Genomic DNA, 21687 nt, shown 5'->3' on the forward strand with positions numbered 1-21687 from the left:
ACAAAGAGCAACAACCAGTAAGCAAGTATACAAATGTTGTTGGCACTTGGATTGCTGTCAGCAGTTGAGCTTCTCCTTGCTATGTTAAAATTGTCTTATGCTTTTAAAGAAAATTTGCTTCTAACTGTGAAATAGGTCCAAATACAATAATGAATACAAAAGCCCATGAGCTTTACTGCAGTGCTTGTGTTACAGTATCTGATTTTGCAAATCTTCAGAGCAACTTTTTACAATTAAGTGCAGTTATTCCCAAATTACAGATTGCAGCACAGTAGAGATTAAGAAGTGGTCTCTGCCAGAGGTCCAAAGCAGCTGGCCTTTATATACTTTTCAAGGAGTAAGGCAGCTATGGATATTAAAGGATCTGCATTTTCAGTAGTGCCTTAGTTTAGAGCCCAGTGTTTCTTACTTGGTCTTGAGAAGATGAGAAATTGTGGTATCACTGATGAATGATATGTGGGAAGCTTAGTTCAAATGAGATGCCCAGTATCATTTGGTTCTGTAGTATGTTGCTCTTCTCTGAAGACTTAGAAGTGTCCTTTTCCAGCTGCCTTTTCCCTTGTGTGCCTTCAGATGTCTGTCAGTGATAACAAGGGATTGCCCACCTGGGTAGCAAGGAGAATAGTCTATGGCAGCAAAAGACTGTGGAGATTTAAGGACAAGGGTTACTAGCATATTTATAGTGGAGAAGTGAATCGTAGAACACCAAGGCTGGAAAAGACCTACAAGACCGTCCAGTCCAACTATCGACCTACCACCAGTAGTTCTCACTAAACCATGTCACTCAGTACAACGTCTAAAGTTTCCTTGAACACCTCCAGGGTCAATAACTGCACCACCTTCCTGGGCAGCCCATTCCAGTGCCTGACCACTCTTCTGGAAAAGTAGTAGTTCCTAATGTTCAGCCTGAATCTCTCTTAGCACAACTTCAGGCGTTATCACTGTGTACCACACTATGAAGTACCATCAGTGTACTGGTACCACAGGGTGAATTAAGTTAGGGATATAACTAAATCCACACCTTACTTGTGGGTTGCCAATTAAAAATAATCATGATGTGCAATACAGCAGTGGAATTTTTCCATATTGGAAAAATGTGGAATTAGATGGCAGACACTGTAAACAGAATGTTTGAAGTCAGTACTGAGAACGAATTGTTGTTAAGATGTTTAACATGGTTGTTTAGGTGCAACACAAAAAGAATAGTCAGTGTAACTTGATGTATTGGAGTAGGCATTTCGTTGATGACTGCACGATATTAAACTATGTAATATATATATGATAAAAAATATTAATTATATACTTGTATTAGTGCATTTCTTTAGCTGTTTTGATGTAGGTCCTTAAATACTTAAAGGTTGTGTAAGTCTCTAAATTTAAAACACATTACATACTCCTTCATTGGTGCAAAAAAGAGAAGTCTGGAACGCTGCTGTCTGAGCACAGCTTCGTTGACTGGATCTTTCATAGAGTTTGTCATTAATTCCATATGTGTATCTACTGTCTAGCCTTCATGGTGAATGGTACCTTTTTATCTTTGGAAAATCTTTAAGCAATTTAACTTTACTCAGCTTATTGTTCAGTAATAAGGAAATAACATAAGGAAAGTGATTTTAAATACTGTTTTACATAAAAAATTGAATGACTTATTCAGTCATTGTGTGAATATAGCTCTATATTACTATTAATTCAACATTGTTACCCTTGATTGACAAATTATCATCAGTGTGGTTTAGTCTTGAGATTAAGGAAGAAAACACTAGTTTACGTAGAAAGAAAAAGCAAGGAGATAAACGTATTTTTGTTACTTCTAGTGTGTCCACGTATACGTAAGTAACAGGTTAAGGGGGAGGAGTGGTCAAAAATATCACAAATACTTTATATCATTTTCTTGCAACCTTAGCACTTCACCATGAACATTATAAATGATTCTCCTTTAGGTGCTGACTTGCTTTAGAATGATGTATGAAATAATATGTGTTTTGCATGTCCTGTTTGTAATGAAAAAGGTCATATAGTATCATTTACATAATCTCTATCCAGAAATGAACTCCAGCAATATCTTCTGTATAACATATACATTATCTGAGGTTTAAAACTCTCATTATTCATGAAAGTTAATTTTACGGTGGGTGTGAATGATCTATCTTATGGCTGCTTTTTTTGATCATTCTATAAAATAATATGGAGCAAAGCCTGCACAAATAGCAGGAAAACCAGTAAAGAGTGATGCATTTGCTTGACTCTGTGTATACCCGATTGGATCTTGATTGATGGCTATCGTTTGTCTTTGTCAAAAAAGGAGAAAAATTCAGACGTTGAAATAAGAGTGCTATCAAACTTTCTACAATGGCAGAAAGATTCTATTAATGTAGCCTGGGAGTATTAACTGTCTCTGCTAGAAAATGATAAAGAATGTTAATTTTTTTTTTTTTTTCTTGAGCATGTTTTAGTGTAAACCGCATTATTTGGTCTATGTGCAAAGACCAAGAGGGGATGCTGCAGATTTATGACACAATGGGTTTGGAAGGAAAAAGAGTAAATTACAAAAAGATAGAAAAGAGAGGAAAAAAAGCCACATACAAGAGCTTAATCCTTCTGATTATGATTTCTCAACAAAACAATAAAAGTTTAAGTAGCACAGTGTCGTAAAATCCTTAATGCCGCATTCCAATTGATATTGAAGCTTTGAAGACTAACTTCAAAGGAGGTTGAACAAGAGCAAAAAATAGATATAAAATAAACAAAAAAAAAAAAAAAGAAAAAGAAAAAAGACAAGCTTGGTTTTAGAAGACCTTTTGTATGTCAGGTCTAGGAATATTGACCCATTGCGTGAATGGGCTTTAAGGCAACTTTCTCATTATTGATACTTAGAAACACAAAGCATATGCTAGTGGGTAATATTGCATTTATGGCAAAAATGTTATTTCACTCTATGATACTGCTGGAAATACAAAAATAATTTTACTTTTTAAATGAAGGAATATCACCCCATATATAAAAAAAACACAAAACAAAACAAAAAAACACCAAGTGAAAACAAGACAACCCAACACAGGATGGATTTATCATTCCATTTGTAGCTGTGGGTTTTATTATGCATTTCTTATGACCTGTGGTTCTGAATAACAACATTAAAGTTTGATTACTGAAATAGTATCATTGAAATTATGAAGTCAGTAAGCTGTTCACATGAGTACTCACTCTACCTTAGTAAGGCAATCATTTTTTGATCCTAAGTTCTTAAAGAATAAGGAAAGTGTATTTTCCAACTGTAGTGTGTATTAGTCCTTGATGCATCTTTATACATAGGTCATTCCAAAAGTAATGCCTCCTATTTATTTTTATGGAAACTATAATAGATATAAAGAGCACAATAACGCTGTTTTGTAGAATAATTTTTCAGCTACAAAATGCTCAATTTTAGCATAGTCACTACCATTAGCATTTTCACCAGAGATGAACAAAAGCCTGCATGCTGTGCTTGTAAAAATCTGCACCAGCGCAGATGATCCACTGTCACCACTCACTGCCTCACTGTGCTCACATCCACCTTTTTGTCTCCATAAATATTCAGCAAATGTCAGTGGGTGCCATTTTTTTATTTTTTTCCCTTCATGGAGGAATTCCATGACACGTCTTTGGTAACAGAATAAAATAGAAGGCATTACTTTCAGAGCAAATGCTATTTCTAAGTATTTGAGAGATTTTCATTTAAAAAACAGCTGAAAAAGAGGCTTCATCAAAACGGAGAGCCAGGAGCTTTTTTTTTTTTTTTTTTTTTATTAGTTTTGTACTAGTGTGCTTTATGGCTCTTATTGTCATTTTAATGTGTTTGGCAATTTCTGCACTGTGTGTTCTTGAGCATGTTTTTCAGCTTTGCTTTACTTCATTATGTCCTGAAGCATGTTGGCAAGGTCATGATTAAAACATGAAAAGGCACAGTGTCACCTGTTCTCAACTAAAGAATCTTAACATCATTAAAATGTTGACAGTTTTGGATGGATTCATTTGATAACTTCCATGATGTTGTTGCTACTCTTGCTGAGGATGTTAAGATGTGATTCTAGATTGGAGAGGTATTTATTCTTCTCAGTTTTATGGGGGAAATGATAAGTCAGTTGAGACATTTGTTATGAAAAATGACTTGCAGGATTGAAATCTTTGCTGTTTTATTGAGCAACTGCAAGATTACTTCATGATAGAGAAGTTTTGGAAGTGGTACCAGTATGTTTTAGATGTACACTCTGCTTCATATCCCCTCTTCTGAAAAAACACTGAGCACCAGGCTGATAATATAGGACAGTATTGAGACTGAGGTCCTGTTTTTAGGTAGCAGTAGCATAAGATTCACTTTTAATGTCTTAATAAGTTTCACTACTTTTGTGTACCATGGTACAGTCCTTAATTAGGTGAAGAAATACTCTCTCTCATGCTTTTTCCTCTGCCTCTCACCATCTCTGAATCTCCACTTCATGCTGTTGTCTGCCTGCAATTTCTGTCACCATTCATGCAACATCAGATTTCCCATTTGCCTTCCTCATATTTTTGTCCTAGGCAGACCTGGTTTTATGCTGTCCCCTATCTACTCTTACCTTTTCTCCTGCTTATTCCCAGCTCTGTTCTCTTTTTTCTTCTTGATCACTAGCAGATCATGTCAGCGTAATCCCTCCCTGTGGCTTTTTAGCTCTTACATTTTTATCTTCAGTGACTTCTACACCTAGATGCTTTCTTTACTGCCTCAACAACAAAGGCACTTTGCTCTCTATTTGGATGAAGTAATTTCCTCCTTTGTGCTGCTTATGTTGCAGTGAATGTAGGGAGCCCTGTAGGAAGGCAACTGAAATGTATTTGTCCCAGTGCATCTCAATCTGTCTAGAGTAGTCTCTTCAGAGAAAGCTTAGACTGTTTTTTTTTTTAAAGATGATATTCTGAAATTTTGCTTAGTTGTTCTGTGGAAATACCTGTATTTGTCATGGATGTGAACTAAGACTATTCTCTGTGAGTTTGATGCACACAAAGTCACAGTCTTGGCCTGTGATAATGGCTGTATCTGGAAAGGATCATGGGAAGAATGAGCAGTACATAAACTGTAATGGCAAATGTGGCCATCACCATGGCTTCATTTGGCAGCTTTGTACAGAAATGATATAATTAATACTTAAGTCACTAGCTTACATGTAGAAAAATTAAAATTCTCATAACTTAGCTAATTTTGAGTTACAAAATTTTCTTCCAAGTGATTAACAATTAGTAAAGACAGTCATACCTTACAATTTGGGGCAATCAGAATTACCTTCAACTTACCTCTTATCAAGCTCTCAAAAGCCTTTCAGTCTATGCCACAGAAAAATACAGCAAAAGGAACTATTGTGTTTGTTAATGTGTCAAGTTCGTAACTCCAAATCCCATGGCGTGTTGTAATCTCTGTGTTAATTGTCAGACTCTCTCTGTTCTTTCTGGCCCCTTCCCTCACTGGATTTTTTTTTGGGGGGGAAGTGGGGGTGGGGGAATACCATCTAAATACCATCTTGCAGTGATTAGTATCAAAGATTGGTTACTTCTATCATACAGTTTGGTAAGTAATCCTTAGCTATGGCTGTGATTTGCTGCTTTCCCATATCGCTTCACACATGTATTCCATTTCCAAAGTTTAGCAAAGTTATTCCCTATAAAGAGGGTGAAAGTCTAGATGAAAGCCATCCCTCTTGTGAAAGCCATATTCTCTATCCCTCTTAGTGACTGGTACAACAAAGTAAATGTTAATGGTGCGTGATACTGAAAATGAATCCTGGTGACCTTGAGAAGCTGTAGCAAAAGAACAGATTTTGAATCCTTTTGCCATTGTTTTCTTTACTGTATTTGTAATTTTTTTAGCTGAAAAAATGGTGTACTGAGTAGCTGTGCATATGTTCAGTATTTGAAACGATCTAAACTAAAGTTCATAAATTGCTTAAAAAAAGCAAACTGATTTTTTCATAATTTTTTATTTTATTTTTCCTTTTCCCCCTCAGGGGAAACAAACAAATTCTGTGGTGATTGTAACAAACTCCATGAATGAGGTTTCTCAGGAAAGTTGTATTATATTACTGTGTCAAAATGTTTGAGCTCTTTAATTTTACTTCTTAAGCTATTGAAATAAGAAATTAGCTTAATTTAATATGATACATGATTATTTCTAAAGCTGAATAATGGAGAAAGATGTGGCTTTACAGATAATTACACATATAGTTTATGCATATAGGAAGAAGATCATATTCAAGGAAGAAGAAATGCATTGTGATGCAGAATGCCTAGGTTATGCTTCTAAATATATGTATGATAATTTAAGAACAATATGGTTTAAAATAAAAATAATATTCCCTGGAGAATTTACCTAAAACAAGAATTAACAACTCTAAATAATAATAATAATGATGATATGAAGAATTTATGGCACTGAAGAGTTCTGCCCTCATATTTACATCCTGGATTTTAAATATGCGATTTACAGTTTTGTTAGGTGTTTCTTTAATACCTAACGGATTGCTCTCTTCAGTTGTTTTGCTTAAATGCTAACAATATCATATACTGTTCAGGTACTTCATTTATAAATGCAAGTAGAATTATGTAGTCTAGGTTTCCCCAGGCCACTTAAAACTCTTTACTTTGAAGCCTAAATGACATTATTATAAAAGAAATAAGCACAGTCCCAGTGTGTTGTTTTTCACAGTAGTAATTCTTCCACATATCTGTACTCCAGCCCTGAGGGCTGAGGCTGCTGATAACTTGTATTTGTTTGAAGTCTGCTTCTCTGCTCTGGGTGGGAGCTTGGAGGAGAGGCACATTGGAAGGAAGAAGGTAGTGGTAGTAGACAAGCCACATAAGGCTCAGTAACTTACCTGAGCTGGAAACAGCTGGGAACTGGCAGAGTATTACAGGAAAAGTCATAGATGGTCAGCTTATTTTTATTTTTACTTAAGCTACCACTGTCATTTTTGATGCAGTATTTAAGGCTAGCCTTTTGGTGAGAAAAGATGCAGCCATTTTGGGACTCTTGTCCAACAGGTGCCCTCACATCCCTGCTTTGAGCCAGAGGGACAGGAAACCTCAAGAGTGTTTGGGGGTCCCACTGCAGTGATGGGGTTGGATGCACTCCAGTGTGTTATCCCAAATTGCTCCATTCTCCCTTTGGATAGAGAAATGCTTCAGTCAACTCAAGGGGCTGCAGGACAGGGACTGTTTACTGCATGGGGCTTTTGTTTCCAGTTGTGAATGACAGCTGTCTACATCCTTCTTCTCCATGATGAGGTTCTGTGTTGAGAAGAACTGCTTTGTGTTGAGAACTCTGTTCTCTGTGGTTTTTTGTTTTTTTTTTTTTTGTTTGTTTGTTTTTTGTTTGTTTGTTTGTTTGTTTTTTCATTTGAATTTAACCCTGGTTGCTGAGGAGGCTGGTAAGTTTGTCTTAGAAGCAAATAAAAGAGTAGCTGGCTGGAGAGAGAGAAAAGTCAGAAACCTTGTCCGGAGAGGTAATAGCATCACTGAAGAAAAAATTGCCTTGTCTTTTAGCATGTATCTCTATGGATGCTGACAAAGGGGTGAGGGCTAGTGTGCTTATTTTAAGTTCACTGAAATGAAGTAGGAAACATTTCCTGTTCTGTTTCATCTAAGGTGTAACAACCTTTGTTTCTAGTTCTGTTCCTGAATGATAGATTAAAATGCTAATGCTGTTAGTTTTAGGTGTAAAGAATAGATGTTTTCTGCAAGTAACCCTTTAGCAACACTCCTAACATTACTAAGGATGGCTTCTGCCACTTGCCTTTCATTAATATAGCTATTGGATAACTGTGATTTTCAGAAGGAGCTAGTTACTGGCTTCAGAGCCTTTCTGACCCTTGGCTGTCAGTAGGTCATGGATAGCTTCAGCAGTGTATGAGATTAAAACTGCAGATATTTAGGCAAGGTCAAATTAGAACTCAGAGATCACAAATGAAGTAGTACTTTGATTACCTAAATGCTGGATGACAGCTGAGCAGAAAAACTGGCTACAGAGTGCCTTTCTACGTCTTGACATTCACAATCCCAGATACACACGCTTCCATGTTTCCAAACAGAAGTTCACACATCAGCTCCCAATCTTGTGAACACTTGTCTCACCTGACTGGGCTGCAGTCCCCTAACATTGCTTCTCCACTCTTGGTAGTAGAGTATAAGTGCAGCTTCTTGCCTAGTTCTCACGGATGCTGTGTCTGCAGAGGCTGCTGCCTTGCAAGGGGCTGCTCCTGGGCAGCATTTTCCCTTGCTGGTGATGTGAGGGAGCAGCTTAGAGCTTCTCTGCTTGCCATGCATGCTAACTGCCAACCTTTCACTTCATTGACCACATACAATGTGACAACACTAAAAGAAGATGAGTTGTGTTTTCAAGTTACACTTTCCTTCTTTTAAACCTTGGCTAAATACCATGTGCTCTGTGTTGCCTGAAAAATAATGAGTCAGTGGTGTCTTTATTTTTACACACCTTATTACAAGACTTTCAAATAAGAAACATATTTAATAAGTTAAACATTTGTAAAGGTTCTTGGTCGTGTTGTTGCTTCCTGACCGTGCTATGGTATTATGCTAACAGTTAGGAGTTCTTGGTGTGCTCTAGCGGTCTTGTGGGCTTGTACTTATTGTTTCCTGTCTCGCAGAGCGATACAATGTTTGCAGTTACTTGAGATCTTTCTTACATATGTTCCTGCAATCATCACCCGATGAAGTCATTTCCCAGATTCTTGCTTGCCTTGGGTTTTTAAATCCTGAATTAAAGCTTTGACAGATGTGTTAGCCTTGAAATCATGCTGGAATGCCAGTGCTTTTTTTTATTGTTGTTTTTATTTGTTTGCTTTTGAAATTACACAAGCTTTGATTTTAATTATATCATTGTTCCTATTCGGAGAGTAGAAAAATGCATGGAAGTTTCGAAGCTGGATGGTCTGAGAGATTTTAGTGTTCTAACCTGCAATCTAAACTGATAACACTTTTTTCTAACACTTTTTCATAGTATACTTTGAAGCAGAGTGGCAAGTGCGCTCAAATTAATTTGTCATTAAGCAAGAGCTTAAAAGAGGAATTTCTTATCTCCCAAGATGCACTCAAATTCTGTCCATGAAATAAATAAGGTATATGCATCTTGTCATTTAAAGACTCCGGAAGCAGTTTTCCTTTCTTTCTTATTCCAGATTAAAAAGAACCAACAGAATAAATGCTGTATGTAACAGGCCAAAGTTGCTTTATCTCTCATAATTTGGAGAGTATTGTTCCAATCACAGGGACCAATATGTTGCTCTTTCCTGAATGGAAGACATTTTGGCAGGCTGATTTAAAGAAAAATGATGTTTAACAGAACTCACATAGGACTGGAATGCTGCAGATGTTGTACCTAAGTCACTTGTCATCTTTTCTATTCCTCTCTTTCATCTATGTTGAACTGCAGAATTAGTTTAGTTACTATATGTTAATTTCAACTTACTTTGGGAAAAAAATAGAGCAAATTTTTGGGAAGGATAATATGATTAGGTTAAACTTTTCTTGCATAGGACCCTTAAAAATAATAATTTGAACTTGTGTTACAAGAGCACAGAGCAGAAAAATAATTGCTGAATTGGAGGGGTGCACTGTTACATTTTTACAGAAGCAGGAGAAGTATCCAGCTGTTCAGAAAGCTATAAAAGAAAAGGATGTAGGTTAGCCACAGCTCTTAAAAGTGCAGATATGTGGGAATGCGATTTCATCCTGTTTCTTGTAGAAGTAATGGCAGCGTAGCTGAAAAGTTTGGAGCCAGTTTACACTAAGATTTTTAGAAAATGCTTTTCTCTAATTCACGTGCTTAATACTTTTGGGTTCAGACCAATTTACAAATGAAATGTTTTGGTGAAAAGTTGATCTGTGTATACAGAAATGGTCAATGGTTGTCATCTGAAATTACAAGCTACTGGAAAGAATTAATCTGAGTTATAGTATTTCAGTGTACGTTACAGAATCAGATGTTCTGTGGGCGATTGTTTGCGTGTGAAGATATAGATCCTTTCTGTCCACGTGCTTGTGGTGAAAGCATCAGAGCCGGTAGAAATGGTGAAGGAAGTGGATAAAGATGTATCTAGCTGCTTTACCATAAATAAATTTATCATCCAACACATTTATGTTATGCTCTGTTGTTCATTTTTTGTAAGGATGAGATGCTAGTTACTGCAGACTAAATTTCTGCATTATCAGAAAAGCATCTAAAAATAAAAGCAATGCAATTAAGTGTGCGTTCTTTTGGAACATATAATAGTTCTTTGTAGTACGAATGGCAGCTTGTGGGATCTGTATAAACTTGAGTTATTTTGAAAAATAAATCAAAACTTGCTGACTACAATCAGGTGTAGGATGTGAGAGATGTGGAAGCAGCTTTGAGCAGTCAAGTCAAAGCATTTGTTTGCAAATTTGTGATGTATTCTTTCTTCCGTGCCTGAATCATGTTTGAACTAACCTTACTCAAAGCCAAGGTTTGATGCTAACCCAGTACTTATAGAGAAATAGAGTAGTTTTCAGTTAATTTATAATTACTTTTCATAGAGGTACCAGCAGAATTGAACAGTGTTGCAAGATGACTGTCTTTAAAAGTGTAGCTTTATTTTAGTGATCAAAATAAGATCAGCCTAAGATAAGATAGTGGTCACAGTGCACATGATTGGTGCTGTATCATGTGTTTAAGTGGGCCCTCTTTGAAGTATCAGCATGCACAGGAATGCCAGCACTTCAAAGAATGTTGCCTCCAAAAAAAGCTGCAGCTCTGAGTAGCCACCAAGGGGTTAATAAAGATCAAAGAAGAGCATACATAAACTCATACATAAACAGAGCTGTTTTTAAACTGGAAGTTAAAAACACCATCATCTAGAGCAGTGACACCTTAAAGGTGGGCTTGTCTTTACCTTGACATGGTGCTTTATAATCTGTAAAGGATGGAAACGTTTATTGTCAATATTTCTTTCTAGTTTGCTTTTAAAATGAGAGGTTCAAGGCTTGTCAATGCAGCAGAAAGCATCTGTGATATCTGAAATTGGCATTGTTCCTCTTCTTTTGTTTTGCATAAGCTAGTTAGAGGGGAGTGAATTTGGGGTGTAATTCAAAGGAAAGAAGTAGAGAGGCCTGGGCGGGGAGTTGTGACTGCATTGTCTAATGGATGGCTCAGACAGAGATAATATGATTATTTACCTTACTAAAGCCCTCAAACAGCATTTGTACCAATTTTTAAAATGCAGATCTTGGAATTACAGATCTGTGCTGTTTGTACTGTTTTATTTATATGTGAAAATAAAAGGAAACATCTAGTAGGACATACTTCCCTTGCTGACATCTCCATTTTTTTTCTTTACAATGGAAACACATAAGGTTTAAACTGTACCAAGGTCTCTTACAACAGTACAGAGGTCCACAGAGTAACAGTTTTGTGCTCATTCCATGCAAATGTTGTGTCTGAAGCTTACACTCTAATTTGCACATCTGTTTATTCTGAAAGATGTGCAAAAGAATGGCACTACTTTCTCTTCTGAAAGCACTGGGGAAAAAAAACCCACACCTTTTGGTAATACTGAAATACAGATGAAGGCAAGAGACCGTTTGGAAAATCCTTCTTAGATAAAGTCAGATGTTGTCTTAGAGAAGAGTTAGGAGAAGCAAGTAGACTGTGCTAATCTAATAGATTGCATTAACATTATGCATAATCGATATTATATCAGAGAAGTTTTACACACTGGTGTCTTGGCTTTTTGTTATGACCAGTTGCAGTCACTACAGCAGTGACTGTGGTAGGGCTTAAGAGCCTGCCCTATAAATGATGTCTTTTGCTTAAAGGATCTGATTACTTCCATTTGAGGAAATCTTTCTTCTGAAACTACTGAATATGAAGGTCTGTGTAGGAGGAAAATGGAGGTACTGTGAGAAGGCACAGAGTCTGCCGTGTTGCATATGCTATGCCTTTCTTAGTATTAAATACATTCTCAGTCATAGGGTCTCCTGAGTTGGAAGGTCGTCCTCTCCTTTTCAATTTCCTTTGCCTCACCTGTGCCTTTCTTTGCCTCGTTCAAGTTTATGGCAGAGCCCCACCAGTGTTTGCATGAATGTGATATTCTTTCACTGGTTTTGCCATTGAAGAAAATATAGGTGACGTAGGGAGTATTTCCAAGGATCTCAAGGCATTTGCCAGGAGTTAATTAATCTTCAATATTCCAAAGTGGATACATTATCAACAAAGTGCTATGGAATACACACAGTAAGATAGAGTATAGCTGGCCAAATAATATTTTAGTGGCAATTGACTTAATACTAACCAAACCTTTTTCCTGCATGCTTCTGTAATGTGGACAGTGCCGTGAATCAGATCCTGCACCTGATTTACAGTAAAGCAGTCTTGTTCCTGCTGTGTTGGTTATGTTTTATTCTCTGGTTAGGTTTACTGGATGGCAACAAAGATGCCAGTTCGTGGGATTTCTGGGTGAGATGCTGAATTTGATGCTGTTGCTGAGAACTTTCTTGTCAAGCTGAGTCTTCAGGGTAGTGTTTACCTCAGTGTTCTGTTTTCTGAAATGTTAGACATTTTTATCACGTTACAAACCGTTAATGGCATTTGTACACAAAAAAGCATCTTCAGAATCATACTTAGACATCATCTAAATTTATTAATGTACTGTAGTGTAGCTTATTTTTTTTAAAAAAACCATGATTTGTGAAAGCTTATTAAGAGAGTAGTGAAAAGGGTTTCAGAAAATGTTTTACTTGATTTCTGAGATTACATTTTATCAAGGCAGTTGGAAAAAGATATGTTGCATTGTATTTTGAAAGGCAAAATACAAGAGATTTGAGTTTTAATATTCTAGACATGCAGCTGCATGAAAATGCAGTGGGTTTCTGTATGCAAGATAAAGCAGGTGCATCAATGCAGGTACATTGCATTTGATGCCGTACTGTCTGCTAGCAGTATTCTTCCAAGATTTCTGCAGCTCTTTCTAGAACTTCATCACTTTTATCTTTGTATTGACAGTTGAATGTGAATACCTATTGCTTTTTTTTTTGGAAAAAAAAAAAATTACATATCTAGCAGCAAATGTCTGGCTTGAGTTCATGAAGTGTTTCACATGAAAGACAAAGCTACCTAGATATGGAGTAAGAAATGTTACTGACCAGAATTAGAATAACCCAGCATTTTTATTTTTTCTTAAGAATGAAACATTCATATTTCTCATTCCTACTTAATTTAGAAGTAGCCTCTGATATTGTGCATGAGCTATTTGGTGATCCACAGCAATCAAAGATTTGAATCATTTAAAACCAGAAGCCTTGGCAGGCATGTGGTTAGAAATAGAGGAGATTTCAAAATGTTTTTTCTCATTTTTTCCCAAATCTGTAATGTTGCCACTGATGGATAAGCAGTGTTGCCACTCTGTGTTCAGTTGTCTATGGAACTAATTTAGCTCATATCTTTGTGTTACCCCTCTGAAATTGGCATTGCTGACTGATCGCCCTGCGATGGCCTTAGTGGAGCTCTGAACGATTGATTGGGTTTGCAGATTGACTTACCTGCCTGACTCTGCAGTTGGAATTCCAACGAAAAGTCTCTCACATGGAAATTTATCTTGGTGTCTTCATGCAGACGTAGGACATGCGAATGGGGTGCTATACTTGCTCCATGATTACCATCTGTGTTCTCATTCTGTGGCCTGGTAACAGCCTTGGCTTCTTGAATGCATTCATGAAATAATTTCTAGCATTACAAAATTCACAGTGGCTAATGTTTGATTTCTTCACTTAATGGAAATAATTGCCATGCACCAGAGCAAGAACTATTTCCCTTTAAATATTTAGTTTTAATCTCTGCTACTGCGTGTGTTTTCTGTAAAGCTGTGCTGTTGATCACCTTTCTCTCCTTTTCTTTGATTCTCTTTCTTGTGTTCCTTTTATTTAATACTTTACTAATGTAGAGATTTTCTTGGGTGCTTCTTTGGTGTCTTAAAATCCATTCTTGATTAGCTGTTGGCCCAAACACACCCCAAGACCTCTCAAACTGTTGCTTGTGTGGTTTTACTGTTTCGGTACTTTTCGCCACCTTGCAGAGTACTTTTTGTATCCACACTGGTATACTAAGTGATTATTTTCTGTGGACATGAGGATAACAGGATATCTTGAAATATACAATGCATGAAACATTACAAGAAGTAATTCTTCAGCAATTGCGCGATCCTCTCATTGCTCTGTGCTTGCACTGCTTAGATTCAATTTAAGTCTCCTTTAGGATATGAGGACCTCAAGGTTATTCTCAAGCCTAAAATACATTTCATATAATACCATAATAAAGCTAGCGGGCCAGTTGGTATGCTTTGTTTCCAGTTGGGTTAATCTTTGAAAATGCTAAAGAAAATAGGTTTCCCAATCTTGTTATTGGAATTAAGATATGTTGCCATGTAATCGGTGAAGTATTGTTTTCCTTTACATTACATGCTCAAAATCCTGTTATAAAGGTTATATTGGTTATTGTGTATTTCATCTAAATTGTACAATTTTAACTATCTACTTAGTCAAATGGGAATTGAGAAGAAAGCTTTGTCTCAAATCTGAGCGGGCAGCTGGCAATTTGGAGTACTATTTGAGAAGAAAGTAATGTCACGGTATTTCTATTTGAATAAGACATTTAATATAAAAGTATTCATTCAGTATTGTTACTAAGGAGCCACCAATTACTGTGTATCATGTTAGTGAGGCCCCTGACAAATCCATGCAAATCATACGATTTATAATTCATAAATCCCCAGTCCCCTGAGGAACGTTGCTCTTGCACTTACACTAATTGAGTACTTATGTTCATTGATCCAGTCCATATAGCACCTTTAGTCCATATGGCAGCCTTTACTGCAGGGCCAGAGGCTTCTGCTGTTAAAACAAACAACCAAAAAAACCCCTTAGTTAACAGCACTGAACTGTTCACAAAATCCAGTTACTTGAATCTTTGCTTCATTATGCTTCTGTCTTTCAGCTAGCAAAATGTAGCCAAGCAGAGCAGTATTTACATCTGTCTCCCCCTGGCTGTAGAGGTGTAAAGAGGGCATGCTACAGCATTCCTGTTTGGGGGTGGGGCTGGAGCAGTCTTTTGGTCATACCTGTGAGTGAGTGGTTCTGGTTTACTGGCTTTCACTGGTGCTAATGCACATTTGTCCCAGTAGCTGCTCTTAGGCCCATTTTTAAGAGTTAGACAATAGGTGCTTACTTCTGGCTGTACTTGGGTATTTGTCTTTGTGTAAAGGGAACATTTTTTCCCCTCCTCACACAGTGATTTCCAATAGTTATAAATACCCAGATATGCAGTTGAGTAGTTGGTATGTTAACTGTGAATAGTCATTGAACTCGTGAAGAGCAAGCAATCCTATCTAAATTTCATATGGTGAATGGAAAGCAAAGGTAAGGGACTAAAGATATATCATGCTTCAGGAGAATATTTCAATCATCATTTCCTATTTTTCTAATAATTTTAACACAGCACTGTAATACAGTATAATTTAAAATATTATCCAGAAGAATGACGACACTTAATTCTATCAAAACTGTAGAAAGATAGATGAATGACAAATTAATAATTTACCATCTTTGCATAATACTGTGGCACAGAATACCAGAAGGATTGATGGCAGAAGAGGTTAACAAATTTTAGCAGCTTCCATTAGCTTTTCATTGTCATATGTTTGTGGTGCTGACTGAAATAAGCTTTGTAGGAGATCTCAGTCTAGGGAACTAATTACTTGTGCCGATTGCCATACTGATGAATAGACCCTCATTGTATCATTCCCCTGAAGACGAGGAGCAGTCTGTGATTCACGACTGCATCCTGGCTGATATTTGATAATAATTTTAACAGATAAATGTAGGTAGGCAGAATGATGAAGTGGCTATCCATGCTCTCCGACTATCAAAGGCATGCACATAGCCAGCTGCGTTCTGCCTTTTTTCTACAATCGCTAAAGGAGAATTTTAAGTTATTAATCGAGCTTTGAATCATCCTGTGTTTTATGCTGCTTTGTTTGGTTAATTATTCCAAAAGCACTAGATTTTATAATCAAACCACTCAAATCGTAGCCTGTTTGTAACACGCAAAATGCAGTATAAGATGTTGAGATATTTGTTGCAAATACTTCAGTATTTTTCTGAAATTTGGAAGTCAGGATGATGAAGAATAGCACGGCCTTTTCCTTCATGTTAGAAAAAGAAGGCACAAAATTAACAAAGCAAGAAGCAGGGATAGACTTCTTTTTTTTTTTTTTTTTTTTTTTTTTTTCCTCTCTTTTTTTATTTTTGATAGGATTATTTTGTCAGCTTTTTAATATCTATGAATTATGTTTAAAAGGAGGGCTATGCAAATGGTTGAGGCTTTTGTTACTATGTGTGCTTGAAACCTGGGTGTATGTTAAATAAAACTAATTTCTGCCTTTAGATCTCGAAATTAAGAATATAGATATCGGGTAATTTTAACACGGGGATCTGTAAATTAGTTATGGCTATTCATTTGTCAGTTTTGACAGCTATACTTTCTATTAGCTGCTGGACCAGGGTTGGAATATATGTACATTGCCAGTTATTGTTTTAGTACTAGTTACGTTAACAAACAAAGCCAGTATTTTATAACTTGAGCATACAGGTTTTCAGGCTATAAACCTATCATGCCCATTCTGCCATTCTGTGTGTCAGGCGCTTTTTGTTTGTTTATTTTGCTCTTCCTGAAATCATGGGTTTTTTGTTTTGTTTTTTTTTTGGTATGTTTTCTAGGCTAAAATATCGTTTTACAGTGGTGTTCAGTCATGATCATCTAACGAGATAGTAACTGGCGCTTATATATGACCATATTAAAAAGATCTACATATATTTGGAGAGTACAATGGAAAATAATGAATTTGATATAACCTTTTCTAGATGTAATTTTTTAAAGGTATGCCTTCAATACAGCAATTATTACACATCATAACATGTAGTTTTTAATTAAATGTAGAAACACAACTACATAAAGCAGAAATCCAATCTGATTTGCTTGGAAATAGATTGCTATTTCACTCTTCTGGAATGGTTTATTTAAAAACAGTAAATGGAAAAGAAATGCATTTTCTTGTGTTGTTCTAAGCCTCAGGGGCTAAATGTAATGAATATTTTAAGAGATTATTTTAATTAAATTCCTGCACATCTAAACAGAGTAATATTTTATTATCACATACATAACCATGTAACTGAGGTATTCATTAAAGTTAACACTTTCTGGACCAAGAATTCATGGTATGATTTACTGACCTTGTGCAAAAAGGCACAAATTAGGAAGAAAAATGAAGGGGGACAGACTTTGATTAATATAGGTAATGCTATACCATATTTATAATAGCCTTTTCCCTATTCTGGTTTATAAATGCAGTCACTGAGAAAGGTGCCCTGCTGAGGCTGAAATGAGGCTGAAATCGGAGCACATGCCACTAGAGTGTGGGGAAACTGATCACACTGTCAGCAATTCATTTCAAAATGATGTATTTAGTGCTCATTTCACCTTCCAAGAAAAAAGGGAAAGGAGTTCCTTAGACTGGAAGGTGATATTGTTATTTTCAAGGACATACCTAAGTAAAAGATTGCAGAAAGGGGGGAGGTTAAAAAAGAAGGAAAAAAAAGGCAGCGCAAACAAGGAGAGCTTTATGCAGAAATTCAGTGCTACCATGCTGTTTGATAATTGCTAACATATGTGGCTCCTCTGTTTCATTGTAGTCGTCCTCGTGAGTTCTGGCGCCTTGACTACTGGGAAGATGACTTGCGGCGCCGGCGACGATTTGTGCGTAACCCCCTCGGATCGACACATCCTGAAGCGACACTAAAAGCAGCTGGAGAACACGGTCAGTGTAAAAACTGCTTCTCGCCAATAGCAGCAGGTTACAATACCTGGTGGGAAGGTTAGACCTTCCTTCCTAGAAGGTGCTATAAAATTGTCCCAAATGCCAAAAGGTTTGTCACCGCATTCTAGACATGCTCCGTACACAGATGAACTGACCATTGCTTATTAAAAGCGATGCTGGTATTTGTTAAGCACCCTCATTACATCTTAGCTGAGAGATGGCTTCTTGTGCACACTTTGTACACAGTGATTACAAATACTTAACAAATACTTAACTAAATACAACAGAAGGGTATGTCATTTTGCCGTTAATCCTTGGACACACGTTTTTGTGGTAGATTACCTGTTTATGACTTAGTAACTTCAAAAGACAATAGTCAGAGATTCACAGCAATTATTTCAGTTAGCCTTAGCATCTATCTGCCTATCCTTACAGACAGATGAAAACAAAAATAACACTTCTAGAGCTAAACTTTATTCAGACCTTGTGTGTGTTTTAAGTCCTCAAGGATTTCTATAAGGATTTGATATGGAAGAAACAGTAACAAATGCCAGAACATATTGTTCAAGCTGTAAATGGTACTGACGACTCCTACCTGGTGATTTTCAAAACAGAACACATTTTTAACAGCTTTTTTTCCCCCTTGTTCTGTTATTGGGTATCACTCAGCTATGTACTGCTATCTGTTTTATAGGAATGCATTTACTAAATGAATGCAACACTCACTTTTGGAACTCTAACAAGCCAAAAGATAAAAATCCAAAGCTAGTGAACTTTGGGTTTTGGTCTGCAATATTTGTCTTTGTGATCCAATGAAGAAAAATATTTATGATATTTAAAAATAATTTGATTACAATTAAAATAGTACCCTTCCCCTTGAATGCACTTTACTAATTAGCATCATTTAAATGTAGGTATTATTTGTCTTTTTTAGTCTGTGAATTACAGCATATATATATATATATATATGTATACATACACACGCATATTATACGTGGAGACATTCACTTCACGTTAATTTAAAATTATTAAGACTGTTGTATGAGCATAGAAGAACATTGCTGTCATAAAGTTAGTTTCTATCAGGCATCTTAACCTCTTGCACTCAGCCTTAAAGAGCCATTTCTGGAAGAAAATGTCTACAATATGTCAGCTGATATAATGCCAAATGTGACATCAGTCCTTTAAAATAAATGACCATACAGAGAATAGTCAATAAAGTGATCTAAAAGCAATGTTCATAGAGACCTACATCATTCTCTATAGAAAGAGGAGCAAGATGTAGAATTAATTAACCCACTTTTTGCTTTGGGGCTTGTTGTTGTTAATACTGTTTGTTGTTTCTATGCCGTAGACTTTAATGACACAAGACTTCTTTCTGTTTAATGCCACTGGATAAAGAAATGCCCCCTATAAAAATTGTGTAGTGTAGATTAAATTGGTCTCGACACAGTTTTCTCCTCATACTCATACTCATGTGTGAGTATTCTCCTCATGTGTTCCAGTTTAATATTTATATTGTTTAACAGAACATTGAAAAATAACTCTTATTTTTACTGCAAAATATTTATAACTCCTACCTGTATTTGTGTAACTTATTTTTTCATAGGAATGAAACAGTATAATAGAATTATTCGTCTTTCACAGTGACATGATATTTTCATTAATCTGTGCCATTGTTTCAAGGGCTATCGCTCATACTTGGTTTGTAATTGACAGGAGTACAATTTTTGTCAATACAAAATAAAGCTGAATAGAGGTAGCCCTGTCTGACAAAGCATAGCTGATAGCTAACCACGGTAATTGAAATAAGGCTAATTTTTTTCTTTTGGTCATTCCTTCTGTTCAGCATTTGACATCCATTACAGTGTTCTGTTATATTTAATTTCTTGATTTCATTTTATTCTGAATTTAATTGCATAATACCCTAGTTGTCTGTTGTCATTCTGTTTATTTATATATCAAGTGGATTTTCTAGTTTGCCTTATTTGTGTGATTTCTGAAAGTACAGCTTATGACTGTCTGCCTGAGTGTAGATAGGTATGCAACACTCCTGTTCTTGGACTCTCCACTGGCAAGGTGTAAGATGACCAAAGTACAGACTGAAGTTCAACTAGAAGCTACATGTATTGCATACAAATGTAAAAGTGGTTTTGCTGTTGTCGGTGTGTGTGTGTGTGTGTGAAAGGACGCAGTTGTCATAAGGGCCAGCCTAAATTATCATTTGATCTATTTTGTTTCTGAAATGTGCTTATAATTTTCTGGTATTAACCTATTTCAGGTGAGAAAATAACATTGTTTTCAGATTTTTCATAACCAGATTTTCAGGCCCTGGTTCCAGGATGTGAATATCCTTTGAATTTGCAGCAGGCTTTTCCTTGATGTTTTTATCATTACTTATCAATAATTTATCATTAACTATTCTATTTCAATTAATTTTATGTGTCTCTGAAGAAAAAGCATTTTAAAATGATGAATCAAAGGTTCCCTGCTGCCTATTTAAGCTTTTCTAAAAAGAAAACAGAACAAAACTAAAACCTGAAATTGGACATACGGGATCTTGCCGAAAGGGAAAATAATGCATAAATAATGGAAAAGTGCTATTGCATGCTATGTAGCATGGATTTTAGTACACTGGTAAGTACACGTTAACAACTGCTGGGTGTCTTGCAAATCAAATCAGATGCATTCCCTGTCCCAGAGAGCTCGCAGTCATGCAAAGATCACCATTTGCAACTGTGAAAAAGCTTCAGAAACAATCAGAAGCCTGAATATTGTTCGGTAAAACCTACAGAGAACAACAACAATCAGCTCTGTTGCAGCCTGGTTGTGCGTCGTAGTAGCAAGAACCAATCTTTTCTAGGGATTGATTTGATTTGAAGGAGAGCCTCTGGTGCAGAGGTGGCAGAATAAATACCTGAAGACTGATGTTCTCTGTTCAGACAATCAATACCAGCCCCATGACTATACTTCTGGCTACCTTCTAGTTAAAAACAAATTTTTTAATTCTGACAATTTAATTGCCATTCCCAAGTTCACATTAACTTGCCTGGGGGAAGAAAAGGCTTTAGGTAATTTTTCAAAGGAAAAAAAAATCTTTCCAAACTGGGTATTTATAAAAGTCTAGCAGCGTACCTGGGGGCGGCAGAAAGAGAGGTGAGGATGGTTTGTGATGGAAAGAGTTAACTCTTCTCTGTTTCTTCCTTCCACTTACTGTTCAGAAACAAAACCCAAATATTTACAAATTGTATACCTGTGAAAGTCAGAATTCTATTCCTGGAAGGTAAAACATCATGCAGAATTGACTAATAGAAGCCTTTCCTAGCTGGAGCCTGACCCCCTCAGTACATGATTTTGCAGGATAATCTTTATCTGCTTGAAAATGTAGTATCTGGATTGTTATGACAGGTGATTTTGTCATTTTATTTTAATTCATGTTTCTTAAGAACTGGATGGGGGTGGGCTGGGCTGGGCTAGAGAACAGTTGTGTTGCAGCTGGAGCCGCCCTCAGAGCATTATGGCTAGTGGCTGAAAGCGCAGAGCACTGATTGTGCACAGTATTGAACTTGACTGGTCAGTTTTCTTTGCCTCAGCTCAAGGGATGAAAAGGAAATCTGAAAAATATTATTTGAACAATCTGATGGGAAAGCGCTTGCTTTTCTTAATATTGTCTTAAAACAAACAAGCAAACAAAGATAAATAACTTAGGGGAGACTCTAGGAGGCCTTTTTCTGGTAAAACAAAGTGAGAGGAATTTTTTTTGTCTTTTCTTGTAATTACT

At 36.4% G+C, this 21687-nt stretch overlaps 1 protein-coding gene across 6 annotated transcripts in view; it reads left to right on the plus strand.

The window, feature by feature from the left end:
• The window catches only part of LRBA (LPS responsive beige-like anchor protein), a 363878-nt gene that overhangs the window by 173019 nt on the left and 169172 nt on the right, over positions 1-21687 (plus strand). For all 6 annotated transcript variants that reach the window (XM_072334558.1, XM_072334559.1, XM_072334561.1 and 3 more), the window contains one exon: positions 17782-17906. In XM_072334558.1, coding sequence (XP_072190659.1) covers positions 17782-17906 — 125 coding nt within the window. The remainder of the gene's footprint in view (positions 1-17781; positions 17907-21687) is intronic.

The sequence above is a fragment of the Excalfactoria chinensis genome, chromosome 4 (genome assembly GCF_039878825.1).
Source record: "Excalfactoria chinensis isolate bCotChi1 chromosome 4, bCotChi1.hap2, whole genome shotgun sequence".
Classification (NCBI taxonomy): domain Eukaryota; kingdom Metazoa; phylum Chordata; class Aves; order Galliformes; family Phasianidae; genus Excalfactoria; species Excalfactoria chinensis.